Genomic DNA, 16897 nt, shown 5'->3' with positions numbered 1-16897 from the left:
GACCTAATGTTAAAATTTCATAGATTTCTGTTTACTTATACTAAAGTTAGAGTGCGAAAACTAAATGTCTTCGGACGACGACGACGACGCCAACGTGATACCAATATACAACCAATATAAAAATATATTTAATTCTTTCAATAGAAATTTTTGAATGCATGTTTCATTTAACCACGACTAAAATGTCTTACAAAATGAACTAAACTACATGAATATTTTTAATTGCAAACTGTAAATATCAAAATTAGTTGAAAACTAGCTCTCTAAGTTAATATACATGAATACAATGGATATATAGAATAGGCAAAACCTAAACAAGCTTATTATAAGATAATGTAAAGCTACTTTTGTAATTAGTGTAAACAAAAGACGAGTATACAGAGTATGGTGTGTGAGTGCAACTATCCCAGTTCATAGAGAGGGAGAACTGAGGTGGGACGCTCCCGCTTAAAATATTCCATCAAACTGCAAAACGTGTCTCTTTTATTTGTAAATGATTTAAATATAAAGTACAATAAAATGCTTCCCTGATCGCAGCCTTATGCAACCGCAGAGGTCGAACTGTTCGAGGCTCGACCTCTGCGATTGCATCAGGCTATCTGTTTACACCACTGGGTCGATGCCACTGCTGGTGGACGTTTCGTCCCCGAGGGTATCACCAGCCCAGTAGTCAGCACTTCGGTGTTGACATGAATATCAATTATGTGATCATTTTTTATAAATTTTCTGTAACAAAACTTTGAACTTTTTGAAAAACTAAGGATTTTCTTATCCGTATTTGGCACAACTTTTTGGAATTTTGGGTCCTCAATGCTTTTCAACTTTGTACTTGTTTGGCTTTACAACATTTTTGATCTGAGTGGACTGATGAGTCTTATGTAGACGAAACGCGAGTCGGGCGTAATAAATTATAATCCTGGTACCTTCGATAACTATTGGACACAATTATGATCAGTTTTTTGACGTGATATTGGTTTCTGACACAAAATAAATGTGTTCAGAGGTCTTTTAAATCTATTGCACAATTCTGTGCAATTGAAGATTTCTTCTTGAAACTTTTCAAAAACATGAAATTTGAAATATTTTGAAAAAAATATGAACTCCTTACAACATTGGGAAAAATACCCCTCTCCCCAACTTTTTTAATCCCCCTTGGACCAATTACACCCTTAATTAAATCCAAGTATTTCCGTTGTAGTGTGGATCCTTGTAGTACAATTTCAGACAGATCCATACAGCTAATCAAAGAGCAGATTGCTCTGAGGGATACGATTGTTTTCATTGACACATGTATACATGTAGCTGGATAATATTATTTTCAAAACTAATTCAACTGCACATGTAAAATGTACGTATTCTGAAGTTACAAAATAGCCAATCCCGGATACAAGTGTATGAACAATGTACCCATTGTGTTTTATTTTTGTACTAAAAAGTCCAAGTGTACTTTCGACAGCAATCACAGCAGAAACTCAGAGTTAGAGAAGGTATTTCACTTCGTATCTTATCACCATTTTTTCTACGATAATTCTAGGAGGAAACCTATTCCTAACTCTTTTAAAATTATTTAATTTCCTTTGGGTCAGTGGTCATAACTCCTTTCCGTACACATTCCTCGGTTAAAATTGCGATCGGATTTAATATAACACGACGTTTATCGACAGAACGAGTTAATTTTCTCGACATGTTTTGTTTTCAGAATTTACGGAGGTCACTTCCGGAAGGGAGACAACTCGAAATGATAATATGGAAGACTCCATTTCGCCGTAAGGGATGTTGCGATGTGGTCTACATTTATTTTAATTTAAATGATGCATATGATTTAAAATTATGAAACAACAATAACCCTCAGTAGCAGACAAACATAGAAACGATCCCATGATTTTTAAATCAATCAATTGAGTGGGGAATCCAGAGCAACCATTCAATCTAATACCCCTTAAAGTCAAGAAAACTATACGCATGCGCATAATTACCTAAACAAACAATAGAGCAAGAACATATATTAAATGTTAATTAGACGACCTAGATGGTGCTCTTTTTCTTTATGGAAGAACAGTATCAAATATCAGTTTCATAACGGTAACATATAAGAGAAACTCCACTTCAGTTCTTATATGACAAAAATAGATTTATCGGAATTCAGAGAACCTTCGCACTTTTATCAAAACTGGGGAATTCCCTCTGACGTGTTTCTAAATTCATAAAAACACTAAATATAAATACTGCTTAATTCTGATTTTCCGTGTTGATAAAACACGCATATAAGTCAAGAGAAATATCAAACATGAAGATTATGAAAAGAACATTATAGTAAAGTTGTTTAAGTTCAATCCCTTTGTTTGTTTTTACCTTTTAAAGCAAGACAATCATAAAAATCTGAGATGTTCCATAATATTTACAATAAAACGATTGACGTGAGGTCAATGCCCCGAACAACTCGTATAAGTATACAAATTGCTTGAAAGCAATCGTATCCCAAAAACAAGTTATTGTCTGGAAACTAGAAAAATGCAAAGTTGTTTGTGGTATTAAACATTGAAGTACAATTTCAGAGCAATCGAATTACTTATACACAAGTTATTATTCCGAAACTAGAAAAATGCTTGTTTTGGACCCCTTTTCCCTAAACGGTTGGGACCATCATCCATAAAATCAATTCCGACCTTTCTTATGTGGTATTGAACCTCCTCAAAATAGATATCAGTTTACTTTAACTAAAGTTATTGTCCGGAAACCAAATGTGTCTTCGGACGACGACAGCATACCATTATACGATCCTTAAAAGATTTTTTGAAGTCGTATAAAAAGGCGATAAACATATACTAAACTTAAATCTAAAACCTGACTGTATTAAAAAGCTACAACCTTTGAGTACACGCTGAAATATCGCGCATGTTATAAATATTATTTTTTTTTTTTTTTTTTTTTTTTTTTTTTTTTACTAAGTTTTATTAACATATTTACATTTGTTAATATATACATCAAATACCGGTACCTTATCCCGGCCTCGTTAACATTAGTATAATACATCTAAAATTATGGTTAATTATGTTAGTACACAAATTTTCTTAAATCCGGATATAATTCATGTCTTTGCCTGAATGATTTTCTAAACTAGTATCTTTGTTTACAAAGAAGGTAGATAACACGTGCAGTGCATATATATATGGAATATAAACTAATAAGTGCTTTTTATTCAAGGAAATGTTTCCAAAATATTTGTTTTGAAAGGATTATTGATATGCCGTTATCTTTTTCTGTTGTGAATATTCGATTGATATGCAAATGCATTTTGCCAAATATGACTACAGTAAAATCGGATGCTATTTTATCAATTGAAGGTAATTGTCATTTATGTCAGATTATAGATTATAACGTTATGTCTTGGATAACATTAAACTGGTGGGGGAAAAATATGAGTGGACAACAACAAAATGAGACGAATAATATATAGTACAAGTAATAACCATGAAAACATAACAAATACATATAAAAACAACAGCTGACTGTTGTATGAAAATACAGTCAAATCTAAACTCACAATTTATAAACACTATAATTTGCATGCACATACATAACCAGGTAGTTAGTTATATATGTGCTGTGCTTGAAGAAAAATTACAGTATAATCTCAATATTTCAAATCAAATATTTACATGTATATACATAAACATAAACAGGTAATTATACCTTTGCCATGTTTGAAGAAAATTACAGTATAATCTCTGTATTTGGGTGAATGAGTCAGACATTCAGTTCATTAAATTGCTTTAATAGTCTGTCAATTTTATATCCTAAAAAGTTTCTTATTTCAATAAAAGTTCTGATCTCTTGTCTTAATATTTTGAGTGGTTGTATAACTTTTATTTTTTTGTCAGACATATAGTATACTTTATATATTGTGTAACTAATAATAGTTAAAAGTAAATTGAGTCCATAGTACTCTTTATCATGTATTTTATATCCAAAAGCTATGCTTTTTAGATTGATAACATGTCTTCCAATATTTAGTTTCTTAAGAATTTGTTGTACTTTTTCCCAGAATAATTCAAAATATGAACATTTGAGGAAGAAGTGTTCATAATTCTCTATTTGTTTACAGTGTAAGCAGGTGTCTGTTTCTACTATATGCCATTGTTTTAATAGTTGATTACAGGGAAGTATATAATGAAGTAGTTTCCATCTAAATATTTTATATCTATTATCATCTAAAAATGTAAAGATAAATTTTAATGTTTCATATGCTAGATTAGTATTTTCTAGTGTAAAGTATGATTTCCATTTTAAAAAGCCAATAGGTGTTTGCATTTCCTTTGTTTCTAGTAAGAAGTTATAAATATCATGGTTATTTAGGGTTTGAATAGGCTTTTTGTTTATGATGTTCAGATTTTCTTTTATATTTATATTGACTTGTGTATGTTTAGAAGGTGAATTTTTGATGATATTGGTCCACTGTTTTGGAATAGCTTTCTTCAGTTTTGTGAGCTCAGCTATCCAGTTTTCCTTATTTTTTAGTTTACTTAGTATGATATCTGAGGATATATTTCCATCTTTATCTAATAAGTCGTTTATAACCAGAATGTTGCTTTGTATCCAGTTTTTAAACAGTAAACATTTATTGTTGATTTTAATATATGTATTGCCCCATATTATTTGTTTCCTTATTTCCCAAAACAATGTAGGCTTTTGTATAGTTTTTTCTTTTACTTTTATCCAGGTCTTTATTAACTGCATATAAAACTCTGGGATTTGTTTTATAATATTTTTTTCAATAATATTTATATTGGCTATATTCATCTTGAATATTAAAAAATTATCTCCTAACTTATTCAAAAAATATTTTGGAATTATCTTCCAATGTTGCTCATCATTTTCTTCAAACAATAATTGTTTTATCCATTTTAGTTGAATTGTTGAAATATAGGTATCTATACAAATCATTTTTAATCCCCCTTCCGTATAATTTTGCGACAAATTATCTCTTTTAATCATATCTCTTTTCCCATTCCATATATAGTTATATATCATAGTTTTGATGTTTTGTATAAAATCTTTTGGTAATATCATGTTGCTTGCTATATATGTTATATTTGGCAGTATTAGAGACTTGACTACAGTTATTCTTCCTAGCATACTTAGCTTTCTTTTTGACCACATGTTTATAATTTTTTCAATTTTATCAGCTTGTTTTTGACAATTAAGTTTTTTACAGTTTTCTTTATTATAGCCAAAATAAATGCCCAAACTTTTTATAGGTTCTTTCGTCCAATTGATTCTTTCGAATTTATCTTTAGTATGTTTAAGTCTGCCTAGCCAAATTCCTTCTGTTTTAGTTCTATTTAATTTTAATCCTGAGAATGAGCCAAATGTTTCTATTAAGTTCATGACTAAAGATATTTCCTTTTTGGATTTTAAAAATAAGGTTGTGTCGTCAGCCAGTTGACATATTTTTATACTACAGTCTTTTCCATTTAATTTAATTTGGAACCCTTTGATATTTTTCTCAGATCTAATTCTGCATGCTAATACCTCCACCGCTAGTACAAAAATCAAAGCGGACAACGGACATCCTTGTCGAATTCCGCGACAGATCTGAAAGGGGTTTGATATCCACCCATTATTTACAATGCACCCTGATATACCATTGTATATAGTCTCAACCCAGTGTATAAAATCTTTTTTAAATCCAAATTTTTGTAATGTTTGTATCATAAAAAACCATTCAATTGAATCAAAAGCTTTTGAAAAATCTAGAAATAAAATTGCTCCTTCAACATTGAAGCTTTCAGCATAGTCAATAACATCTTGTATTTGTCTTATATTAAAACCAATGTATCTATTTTTTACATAGCCTTTCTGGTCTGCATTAATAATATTGGGTAAAACTTTTTTTAGTCTTTGTGCAAGTGCATAAGCAAGAATTTTAACATCTACATTTAGTAAAGTTATTGGCCTATAGTTATCCAGAGATTTTGGATCGTTCTTCTTAAATATCAATGAAATTGCCCCCTTTTTTTGCGAATTTGTTAAACTTTTCTTTTTATATGACTCATTATATACTTTGGTTAATATCTTTTGAATTTGGGTCCAAAATTTTCTATAGAATTCTACATTAAGTCCATCTAAACCTGGTGCTTTATTAAGTTTCATTTTAAACACTGCTTCTGTAATTTCTTCTGATGTCACAAGCCCTTCTAAGCTATTACTGTCTTTATCTGAGAGTTTTTTTTCTATTTTAGTATTTTGAATATACTCTTTAGTATGTAATTTATCTGGATTTGATGATTTATATAGTTTTTCATAATATTTTACTTCCTCTTTTAAAATTTCTGTTTGGTCTGTTATAGTATTGCCTTTATCGTCATATAATTCTATTATACTTTTATTTATTTGTCTTGATTTTTCTAAATTCAAGAAAAAAGCAGTATTTTTTTCACCTTCTTCTATCCATTTTGCTCTTGACCTTATTTGAGCTCCTTTAGTTTTTTCAAGGTATAATTGATCTAATTGTTCAGATATATTATTTATCTTAGAAATTAATACAGAATTATTATTACTTTCACTTTGGTCTAATTTAATATTTAGCTTATTAAGGTCGTTTTCAAAAGTTTGAATTTTATCTCTTTTTTGTTTTGCTTTTCTTTTGCACAAATCTAGACTAATGTCCCTTACTTCAGATTTAAAGTTATCCCACAGTATACCTATATTTTCTGTCGTTTTTTCCTTGTTTTCGTAATATTTTATTAGTTTTTCTATATTACAACAGTAGTCTCTATCGTTCAGTATTGATGAGTTTAATTTCCAGTATCCTTTTCCTCTGTTTACTTTTTGAGTTCTGATTTTTAATGAAATACCGTTATGGTCTGTTGATTTTAATATAATAGGCCTTATATCTGCTTTGACTATTTGTGCTTTACATTCCTTACTTACAAGGAAGAAGTCGATTCGAGTTGCTTCTAATCCTGATTTTCTACGCCATGTATATTGAATTTGTGTTGGGTTTTTATCTCTCCATATATCTATAAATTTGAAATATTTTATAAGCGTTTTAAGCCCGTGAACTGGTTTGTCAAATTTTTTTTTTGTTTTTTTATTTTTTGTATCATTAATTTTTAGAATGTCATTAAAATCTCCTCCCATTATAATTTGGCCTAAGCTATGTTCTTGAGTCCAGTCTTTTACTTTTTTAAAGAAAGCATTTCTTTTTTTTGCTATATTTGGTGCATATATATTTATTAGAGAATAGACATTATCTCCTAGTTCAACATTAATTAATAGATAACGTCCCTCCTGATCTTTAAATTCATTTATAATGTTATATTTTGTTTGTTTTGTGAACCAAATTGCTACACCCCTTGATGCGCTACTACCCCAACTATGAAAGATTTCTCCAGGTAAGTCATTATTTAAATTGTCATTCATACTTCTGGTAAAATGTGTTTCTTGCATCATTAAAATTTGACATTTTTGCTGTTTGCACCACTCAAATAATCTTTTCCTTTTTTCAGATTGCAGTAAACCTTGAGTGTTTACAGAACATATGTGAAGTGGTTTAGGAGCCATTTGTGTGAAAAGGTAAGTTTGTTTATTTTTTTATTTTCCTTCATTGTTTGTTTGTTCTTTCTGTTTATATTTTTTCCGCTAACGTACCTTTCATTTATTGTTAACTCTGTTCTTAATTTAAATGACCTAGTTTGTTGGACTTCATAATATCGCAAGTGTGTATTGACACAGTCACGTGATGAGTGTACATATAAACAATACCACGTGATATTGCTATCATGTGACGTTTGTAAATAAAAACAATACCATGTGTTTTCTATGTTAGTTGATTCAAGTTTGTTTATTGTAATGGGGTTTTTACTTAAGTTCTGATTTTCCCCGTGTTTAAATACCATAACCAGTATGTATCTTGTAACAATATTTTTCATACTTGCATGCAACTTAGCAGCATTTAAATTTAAATGTATACACTTGTTTACCAACTTAGTTTTGCATACAATACAAATAATGTGACATCCTTTTGTCGCATTGGTTTCATTAAACCACATGCAGACTAAATATTTTTGTATATTTTTTTTGTATAAACATAAGAACATTGTTAATACAATGAGATATTTACAATTTAAAAAATACATTGTTTATTTAATGTGTTATTGTGTCATATTACTTTTCTTGCAGTTACTTTTTCTGCTTTTTTGAACAATTTTCTCTTTGATGTAATTCTTCTGGAGGTGTTACTGGCGACTTTTCAAATACGTTCAAAAGGCACTTCACATTTGTTGACTTTGGTGTTTTTGGTACTGTTTCACTAGTTGTATTTGATGTTTTAACAACATGTACATAGTCTGACATATTACTTTGTGTTTGATTCTGTTTTTTTGCTTTCTTTTTTTTACGTCGTTCGTCATTTCTACCGACATTATCTTTTGGGTTCTTTTGGGTTTCCTGTGGAATTGACTGATATGGATTTACAAATTCTGTGTCACTTAGGTTTTGTGTCGCTTTCTGGTTTTCTTTATCATTTTGTTTTTCCTTGGATTCTGTTGATTTATCATCAGTTTCATTTCCTTCTACATCTCCTGTTTGTGCGCTTGATGTTTCGTTCTCTTTATCTTCCTCAGATTCTGAGCTTTCTGTATTGTCTTGTTCATCCTCTGTGAACAAACCTTCTGTGCACGCGTCTTGTTTGTGACCAGACTTCCCACACCCTTTACATTTCCAGTCGTTTGTACATTCACCAGCTATGTGTCCTTCTTCAAGACACTTTCTACAGATTATTTTCTGGTTGTTTCTTGGCTGTCCATAATGTATAATATTTGCAGCATACTTTCCTATTTTTAGAAATCTTGGAAGAGGGTTTTCAAATTTCAGGCAAATGATTATACGGTCTCCTGTCTGACAGTTTGTATTCAGATCTTTGTACCTTAACCGTTCTCTGTAGTGTGAAAGTATTTTGATGTTATATCTTTCAAAAACATATAGTATCTCTCCGTCGTCTGCGGATAGTGGTATATCTTTAACTCTGACTCTAATAGTTTCTTCTTTGTCATATTCTGTGAAGCGAGGATTTCTGGTATAGATTGTCATGCTCTGACCTCTAATAGAAAGTCCTTTGGATATGAGTGTTTCTCTATCACTTTCTCTATCTAAATATATTCGCCATAGACCTTTGACGCGTTGCAATCCTCGTATTGCATGCTTTTTCACTACTTGAGACAGGTTAAAGAACATTTCTGTGTTGGAAAAGTTCCAGTATTTCTTCTCTATGGATTTACCGGCAAACCACTCTTCTTCTAGAATAAATACTGGCTTTTGTGATTGAAAGTTCGATGATAGCCCTACTGGATCTTCAACTTTTTTACTTTGTGTCTCGGTCCTCACGGCCTCGGCATAGGACGCCATTTTGTCGTTGTCTTTGTGTTCAGTTTGTTTATCATTTTGAGTTGCCATTTTTTACTTTATTTTGATTTTGTATGTAAAAACTTTTTGTTTCCCACCTTACAATGATCAATGTTTATGTCATCTATATCGTTTTCTGTATCAAACTCTTCAGTTTGCACTAGTTATACACTTTTTCTTTCTCTCGAGTCACTTCGTGTCCTTGGAGCAAAAGGTGCGCTCGAAAAAACCTTATAAATGTTATAAATATTATGATTGGAATGTTGAATGTAGCTCAGATAAACAAAATCGAACTACATGTGCAGGTACCGGGTATTACGGAAACTGAACACAGGATCTATCTAAATACGGTTAATGGCAGATGAACGCGGTCAGACAAACATAAATATAAGGTGTAGCATGATTGCCATTGAGACAACTATCAATCCAAGTCACAATTAGTAAAAAGTATTAAAACTATTATAGGTTAGAATACGGCTTTTAACACGGAGCATTGGCTCAGAGCGAACAGAAAGCTATAAAGGGCCTAAAAAATCACCAGTGTTCACCATTCAAAAAGGAAAACCAACGGTCTAACCTATATAAAAACTTGAGAATTGAGAAACACTTATAAACCGCAGCAACAAACGACAACGTTTGCAACACTATCATTTCGTATCCTGGTATCTATGATGAGTTTATCTATAACAACAGATGGCTGACATTTATTTTATAGTATCTTGAGAAATTATTTTTTTACCAAATTGTACGCTGAACAAGAACCATGCAGATCATTATCTGTTGAACCCTGTCACATGGACCTATTTACTTTATCTTTCATCTAAACTTTTTAAATGTGGACAAAAAGACATGTCAACGAACAATTTATAAAGTCTGCAATGGTCACTTTAAACACATTATACATATAAATGCCATAAAATCTTGCATAATTGACAAAGTTATGTAAAGGTAAACCACGATGTCTAGATAGCTTGCTGTAAAACTGTCAACATGACCAGTAATACAAGTATATGTTTGGCTTAATGTAAATACTCAATGGAACAAAATGTGTTTCAATTATACTAAGGTAAGATTTCATATTTTAATATGTTTTCGTTTGTTCTTTGAGTCAGTCAATATGTTATAGGTAAAATATAAAATCACAAAAATAATGAACTCCGAGGAAAATTCAAATAGCAAAATCATATGTACGAACCAATCTATGATACTGTAGATTCAATATGAATCGTTGGTTACCAATTTTCGTGGTTTATGACAGTTGTCCATTCGTTTGGTGTGTTTTATCATTTGATTTTGCCATTTGATTAGGGACTTTCCGTTTTAATTAGGCATAATATCAATAATAGGAATTACTAGTACCAAATAATATTGGACAGTAAATCTGACAAATAACCAGTTACCGACTTTTCCAGAAACATACGCAAAATTTTATGGGAAAAAATAAGCTTGGGTTAACAGGTAAATTATTAATAAAGAACGCACTTATCAATACCTTCAAATTATATGATTTACAAACAAGAAAAGATATCTTGCTTTAGAAGGGTATTTTTAAGAGGCAAAATATCGATATGGTATATGATCAAACAGGTGCTTATCAATATTTGGGTCTTTAAAGACAGTTGAGTTGCAGCATGTGTGTTCATAGATCTTTTCAAATTCTTTGCTAAATCTGATTTGCAGCAATGACATTTCAGTCTTAACCCAATCAAAGAGGATGTTTACGCCTTCTTTTTCACAGCGCCATACCTAGCTCAACCTCCGACCTGCACGACAGTGGCACAAAATTCCACCACACCGACAACGATGTGCGAACAAAACAGACATAAAAGGTAACAATGTCAAAAAGGGCACAGCAGCCAAACACTGCGCGATAATCTCAAACACTATATCAAACATACAAATATGTAACAAAGAAACACAAAAAGGCATATCGACAAAGCACCCTAGCAAAAATGAAAGACAAGAATACTAAAATTGACTATAGCACAATAACAAATTGACTATAGCACAAGAACACAATAATGGGATGTAAAAGTAAAGAGTCAGATCATATGTAACGAAGAAACACAAAAATGGCATACAGCAAAGAACATTTGCAAATATGAGAGACAAGAATACAAAAAATTACTAAAGCACACTAACACAATAACTGGATGTATGAGTACAGAACCACGTCATATGTAACGAGGAAACACTAAAAGGCATATAGATAATGCACATACGCAAAAAATAATGACAAGAATACAAAATGTGTTACCATAAAACTATAAAACAATGCACAATCACATATATTTGGAATAATTTGACCAAGTTAAAAATGCTAAAACAGACAACGAATGATCATTACATTTGCAGCCAAATTTAACTTAGTTTTGAAACTGTTTGCTAATCATACCCTGCAACATCATTCAACCAGATCCAAGATTCTGGAAACAAATTACGAACTTTATTCGATAAATCTGATTGGATTTGTTCTCCTTGGACTTTATTTGGCATAACAGCGGCTGCATCATCATATTGATATAAATAAAGATTCCCACCTACAGATAATTACAAGACTTATAAAAATGTTATATAGTAGCATACTATTATGACAGATATAAATCTCCTTTCATGCCTTAAAGTCATTAAGTTTTCGGTCAGTTTTTTGTACTCATACTCCAAAATCAACCAAACAAAATGCTGGATTTAATGCTTGGAGCATGATTTCTGTGCTCCGACTGAGCAAAGTTGAATAACATAAACCCCAGGTCTTGCAGTTTTAACATCTGACCGAGTCCGTTCCGATATTAAGGTGTAATCTTAGAAAATAGTTCTTCAGATAGAGTGAAGTATAGTATCACACTGGACATCCTTTCGTTTGACATTATCTGATACAGTTTATAGATGATAAGCCAATAATACGATTTTCTCATTTGGGCAGTTAACTCTATATGCAAGATCAACCTAAATTCCGAAAGTTTATTCAAAAGAGAATATATAATACAGCTACTGTTTGACCCTGGATTTAACTAACCAAAAATATTTAAATATTTCAAATAATATTTGCTCTTATAAATTGTCATTACAAGAATATGTTACAGTTTGGAATAAAAATATTCGCTCTTAAAAATATTCTTTGTAAGGTTGTTTGTTGTATTCAATTTTACCCAATGAAAAAACAAAGTATGTCAAAAGAAAAATTTAGTTCATCACAGTGAGTATTTTTTAGAAATGTTTTTTTTCTAGAATCAAATCATTAATTTTAATATACAAAACAGGCCAATTTGTAATCAAAATTCAAACCAATGACTATTAGTAACAAGCTTTTCTGAATACTGTCAATTGTATTAGATGTGGACAGCAGTAAAGTATATACATTAAGTCTTAAGCTTCTGTGAAAGAGATACACATATATAGCCCCTAGTCAATGATTAGTATGATCTGAGCCATATGAAAGCCACTAATGTGTCGGAGATGAAAAATAATAAAAAGCTCTTGTGACAATAAAAGATGATTAATAAAGCCTGATTAAAACATCTTACCATCATTGGTTTCAGCTACATGTGCATCTGTCATATATACTATACCGACAGTCTAAAAACAGAGGGAAAATATACATAACAATTACAAGGTTATGATTCAAATACCATTAAAAAAAACTTATTTCATGTGTATGTCAAGTGTGATGCATGTGAAGGAAGTTTTTTTCTTCTCAAATTACGATGTTTTTTTTGGAACAAATAATTTATTTTTAAGTCTTCTCGAATAATTTTAAGATCTTTTGTCAATGATAAATATTTTCTATCTACGACATAACAGAACTATTGACTGTTGATATAATAAACTGCTTTATGGCCACAGACGAATTATCTATCAATGCTTTATGTAGTACCACTTACTCATTCCAAAACGACGATCGCCACATGTAAAACAAGATTTGAGCATTTGAAATCTCCACTTTTTTGTAGTTTATTGTTTATTATCATTTTCTGTTTTTGATCATTTTCACTGAACTAGTACACAATTGTATTTAGGGTCAGATGAGGACTACCTGTTTGTGCGGAAGTTTTCTCGTTGCGTTGAAGACCCGTGTGTGGCCTTCGGATGTTGTCTGCTCTTTGGCCTCTTTGACATATTCTCCATTTCCATTCTAATTTTGGTCTTTTTATCTTTTAATTATTGATCAATTTCGATAGGCCGTTTGTTTCGTTCTTCCATTTCACGATTTATTTGAATTCCTGTTGTCCTTTCGCATTGAAAGTGTACATGTTGTAATTTTGGTCATTTTTATACATGATGATTAAATCCTTTCATACGATTGCCTCTCACAGCATTTGTTTTAATTCACGATGATAACTTTTTATTCAAGTTTCAGTATACAAAATCCGTTTTAACGGAGTTTTTCGGTTATAGCCCTATCTAACAAAATATAAGTTCTTGTATTTCAAGATGAATAATGTTGGATATGGTGTAAAAGCATGCGAGAAAGTTACTTTAACTGCATTTCTATTTAAGCGTTATCATTTACACTAAAAATAGAGATATGGGTGAAAGTGAGGTGGTTTGACAAATCATATAAGTCGTGTTTAACTAAACAAATGATTGTTAAAGGATCTTTTTTTGGTCAACTATTATGCGTTGTTTCCCATTTTAACAGACTATGGATACCGGCCTGTCTTAATTGAATTTTGTTGGAAACTGAAAATACTTTTGCATTTAATGAATACAAATACGTTAATATAAAAAAAGTATCATCTCATTGTTTATCATTGATATCTTATGATAATAGTCGATATACCAGGTTCAATCCAACATTTTTTACATTTGAAAATGCCTGTAACAAGTCAGGAATATGACAGTTGTTGTTCATTCGTTTGATGTGTTTTATAATTTGATTTGGTCATTTGATTAGGGACTTTCCGTTTTGGATTTTCCTCAGAGTGCAGTATTTCTGTGATTATACTTTTTTATAATTTGCAAATTAGGAAAAAAAGGAGGCTTTGTGTTGGAAAAATTGAAATTTTCATGACACTATGGATTACAACTTGTTAAAATTTTCAGCATGTACTATTGAAATTACCTCTAAAATTTCATTCGCTGATATACCCTGATAAAAGTTCTCGATAGCAAATCTTTTCCTCCGAAACATAATTGGACCAGGATAAGAGTCACTACCATCTCTTTCCTCTCTAGTATCATACTCCATTATACCTTCCTTGACCTAAACAAAAAAAGGCCTTGTACTGATATTGACCAATGTTCTATTTACAGTTCTAGTTTATATGTTATAATTGATATATAGTTGTATATATTTACTAATATTGTATTTTATAACATTGAATAACATAGACATAAAGAAACATAATCATGTATGTTTTAAAGGAATGACTGTTATTCTTTTTGTCTATGAAGAAAAAACATCAAAAATGTGATGCACACTGGAAAGTCCGCATAGCAGGTTATTTCAAAGTGTGCACTACATTTTTTATGCTATTTCGAATAGACAGAAAAAATAGTACAGTTATTTCTTATAATTTAATTCTATATTCCATTGTATGCCGGAGTAAATCATAAAAAAGACGTTGATGAAGTAACGATTACATGACAAAATTATGTCTATTAGCTGATAGACAAAACACTGTCAACTAATCAGAAGACGTGTTATATCCAAATTTAAATTATAGCAAAATAACGCCAGCAACAGTAATAGTTTGATTCAGTAATCGACTATCTTGTTTGATTGAAAATATTTTTTAACTTGTGTACTTCGGCTTTATGTTGCTTTCTTTGATATGATTTAATTTTTATTAGGCCAAATATTGAAATAATGTTTGTACCACCAATACTGGCATAAATATGGATGCCATAATATTGTATTCAAATTATCTCTCACTTCAATTAATGGTTTTAGAATTAATTTAAGATTGTAACTTAACTCATCATAGATACCACACTTAACATAATTTCTCAAATCATATTATGATATTCAAGTCTGACACTTTTTTGTCTTGGTTTATATTAAACTTACCTGTTGAGACGTTATGTCGTTTGGCGCTTTTAAAAGTTGAGACCCTTTGTCAATAGCAGCTAAAAATATGAATGAATTTGGATCGGAAGTTACACTTAAAGTTACATCTCTGCCAACCCTTTGTCTTTTAACACTGTATTCCATAGTCATCTACAAATACAGAAATAATACATACAAAATTCTAAATAATCTGCCAACAGTATTAGCATATCAAGGATACGTTGTTAATTTTCTTTATATTTAATGATAAATTAATTCTTTTATTTCCTTTTTATACATCGGACTCGGCATTCTTTTAAATTGATTTTTACTGTGCATATTGCTGTGTGTATGTTTTTCTTCATTAAGTAAAGATCTCACAAAATATGTTTAACCTCGCTACATTTTTGCACCTGTCCCAAGTCAGCAGCCTCTGGCCTTTGTTAGTCTTGTAGGAATTTTAATTTTAGTTGATTTATATCTTGTACAGTTTAGTATTACGGCCCTTTTTTTTACTTAACTATAACACATTTTTGTTAAGAGGTCAGCTGAAGCCAACCACCAGATTGTTTTCGTTGTGTTATAAACCCATTGGTGTCCTTCAACTGTTTTCTGCTCTTAGTCGGGTTGTTATCTCTTTGACAAATTTCCTATTTTCAATTTCGTTTTCATTTTATTGATTGTAAATATATCGGTTCTTTGACTGACAGCATTGATATTGGACCATTAATTACAGCATCTTTTTGTTTATTTGTGCAAAGACTGTGTATCAATGTGTACATCAAACTTCCTGCTGAGTTATAGCTGTAGCACGCATGATATTTAACTGCCAACAAACGTTCTTCTACTAAACTAATATGTAGGTTGTGATACTAAAAACGTTAATCGAAGTGTATCGGTATTTATACATCCGACATTCATGTATCTAGGTATATTTCCTTTGCAGTACGGTTCGATATTGTGTTATGCCTTATTGTTCGTAATTTGAACTCTGTACACACGGACATATCACATATGTGACGTCCAGTTTGTGCTGTTCTGATGTATAGAAAATAGATGTACGGTTTTTTTTCTGCGGTTTACATGTTGTAATGTACTAATACAATATTTATTTATGTATTGCTCTGTGCTGAATGTTCTTGTTATTCTTTGAACTGTATTTCTGTTTCATGTAGTGTTGTTATTTAAGCGAGTTTTGTAAAACAACTATATAAACGTGAGGTTTTGCCAACTAAAAAACAAGTTTTACCAACTTATCTACAATGTCATGTACTTAGTCAGGAATATAGAGGTTGTTATCAAATAGTCCGTTTCTTAGTATTTTGGCGTTTGTTTTTGTTGCAGTTTAGTGTACCTGTTTTCTCTTATAGCTGATGTGTTTCCCTCAGTTTTGGTTTGTAACCCTGATTTGTTTTCTCTAAAACAATTAATGACTTTTGAACAGCGGATTACTACTGTTGCCTTTCTTTGCTCAACCTCGGCGAATACAATAGTTACAGTTTT

At 31.0% G+C, this 16897-nt stretch overlaps 1 protein-coding gene across 6 annotated transcripts in view; it reads right to left on the bottom strand.

Annotated features, from left to right (window-relative positions):
• The window catches only part of LOC139525571 (CD109 antigen-like), a 365611-nt gene that overhangs the window by 52904 nt on the left and 295810 nt on the right, over positions 1-16897 (bottom strand). For 5 of the 6 annotated variants that reach the window (XM_071321031.1, XM_071321028.1, XM_071321032.1 and 2 more), the window contains exons 19-21: positions 15416-15565; positions 14468-14608; positions 12930-12981 (exon numbers count right to left, since the gene is read on the bottom strand). In XM_071321031.1, coding sequence (XP_071177132.1) covers positions 12930-12981; positions 14468-14608; positions 15416-15565 — 343 coding nt within the window. Of the gene's footprint in view, positions 1-11800; positions 11946-12929; positions 12982-14467; positions 14609-15415; positions 15566-16897 lie in introns of all 6 variants that reach the window. The other variant, XM_071321034.1, reaches the window with a different exon arrangement.

This window comes from Mytilus edulis, chromosome 5 (assembly GCF_963676685.1).
Source record: "Mytilus edulis chromosome 5, xbMytEdul2.2, whole genome shotgun sequence".
NCBI lineage: Eukaryota > Metazoa > Mollusca > Bivalvia > Mytilida > Mytilidae > Mytilus > Mytilus edulis.
This window is presented reverse-complemented; position numbering and strand designations above follow the sequence as displayed.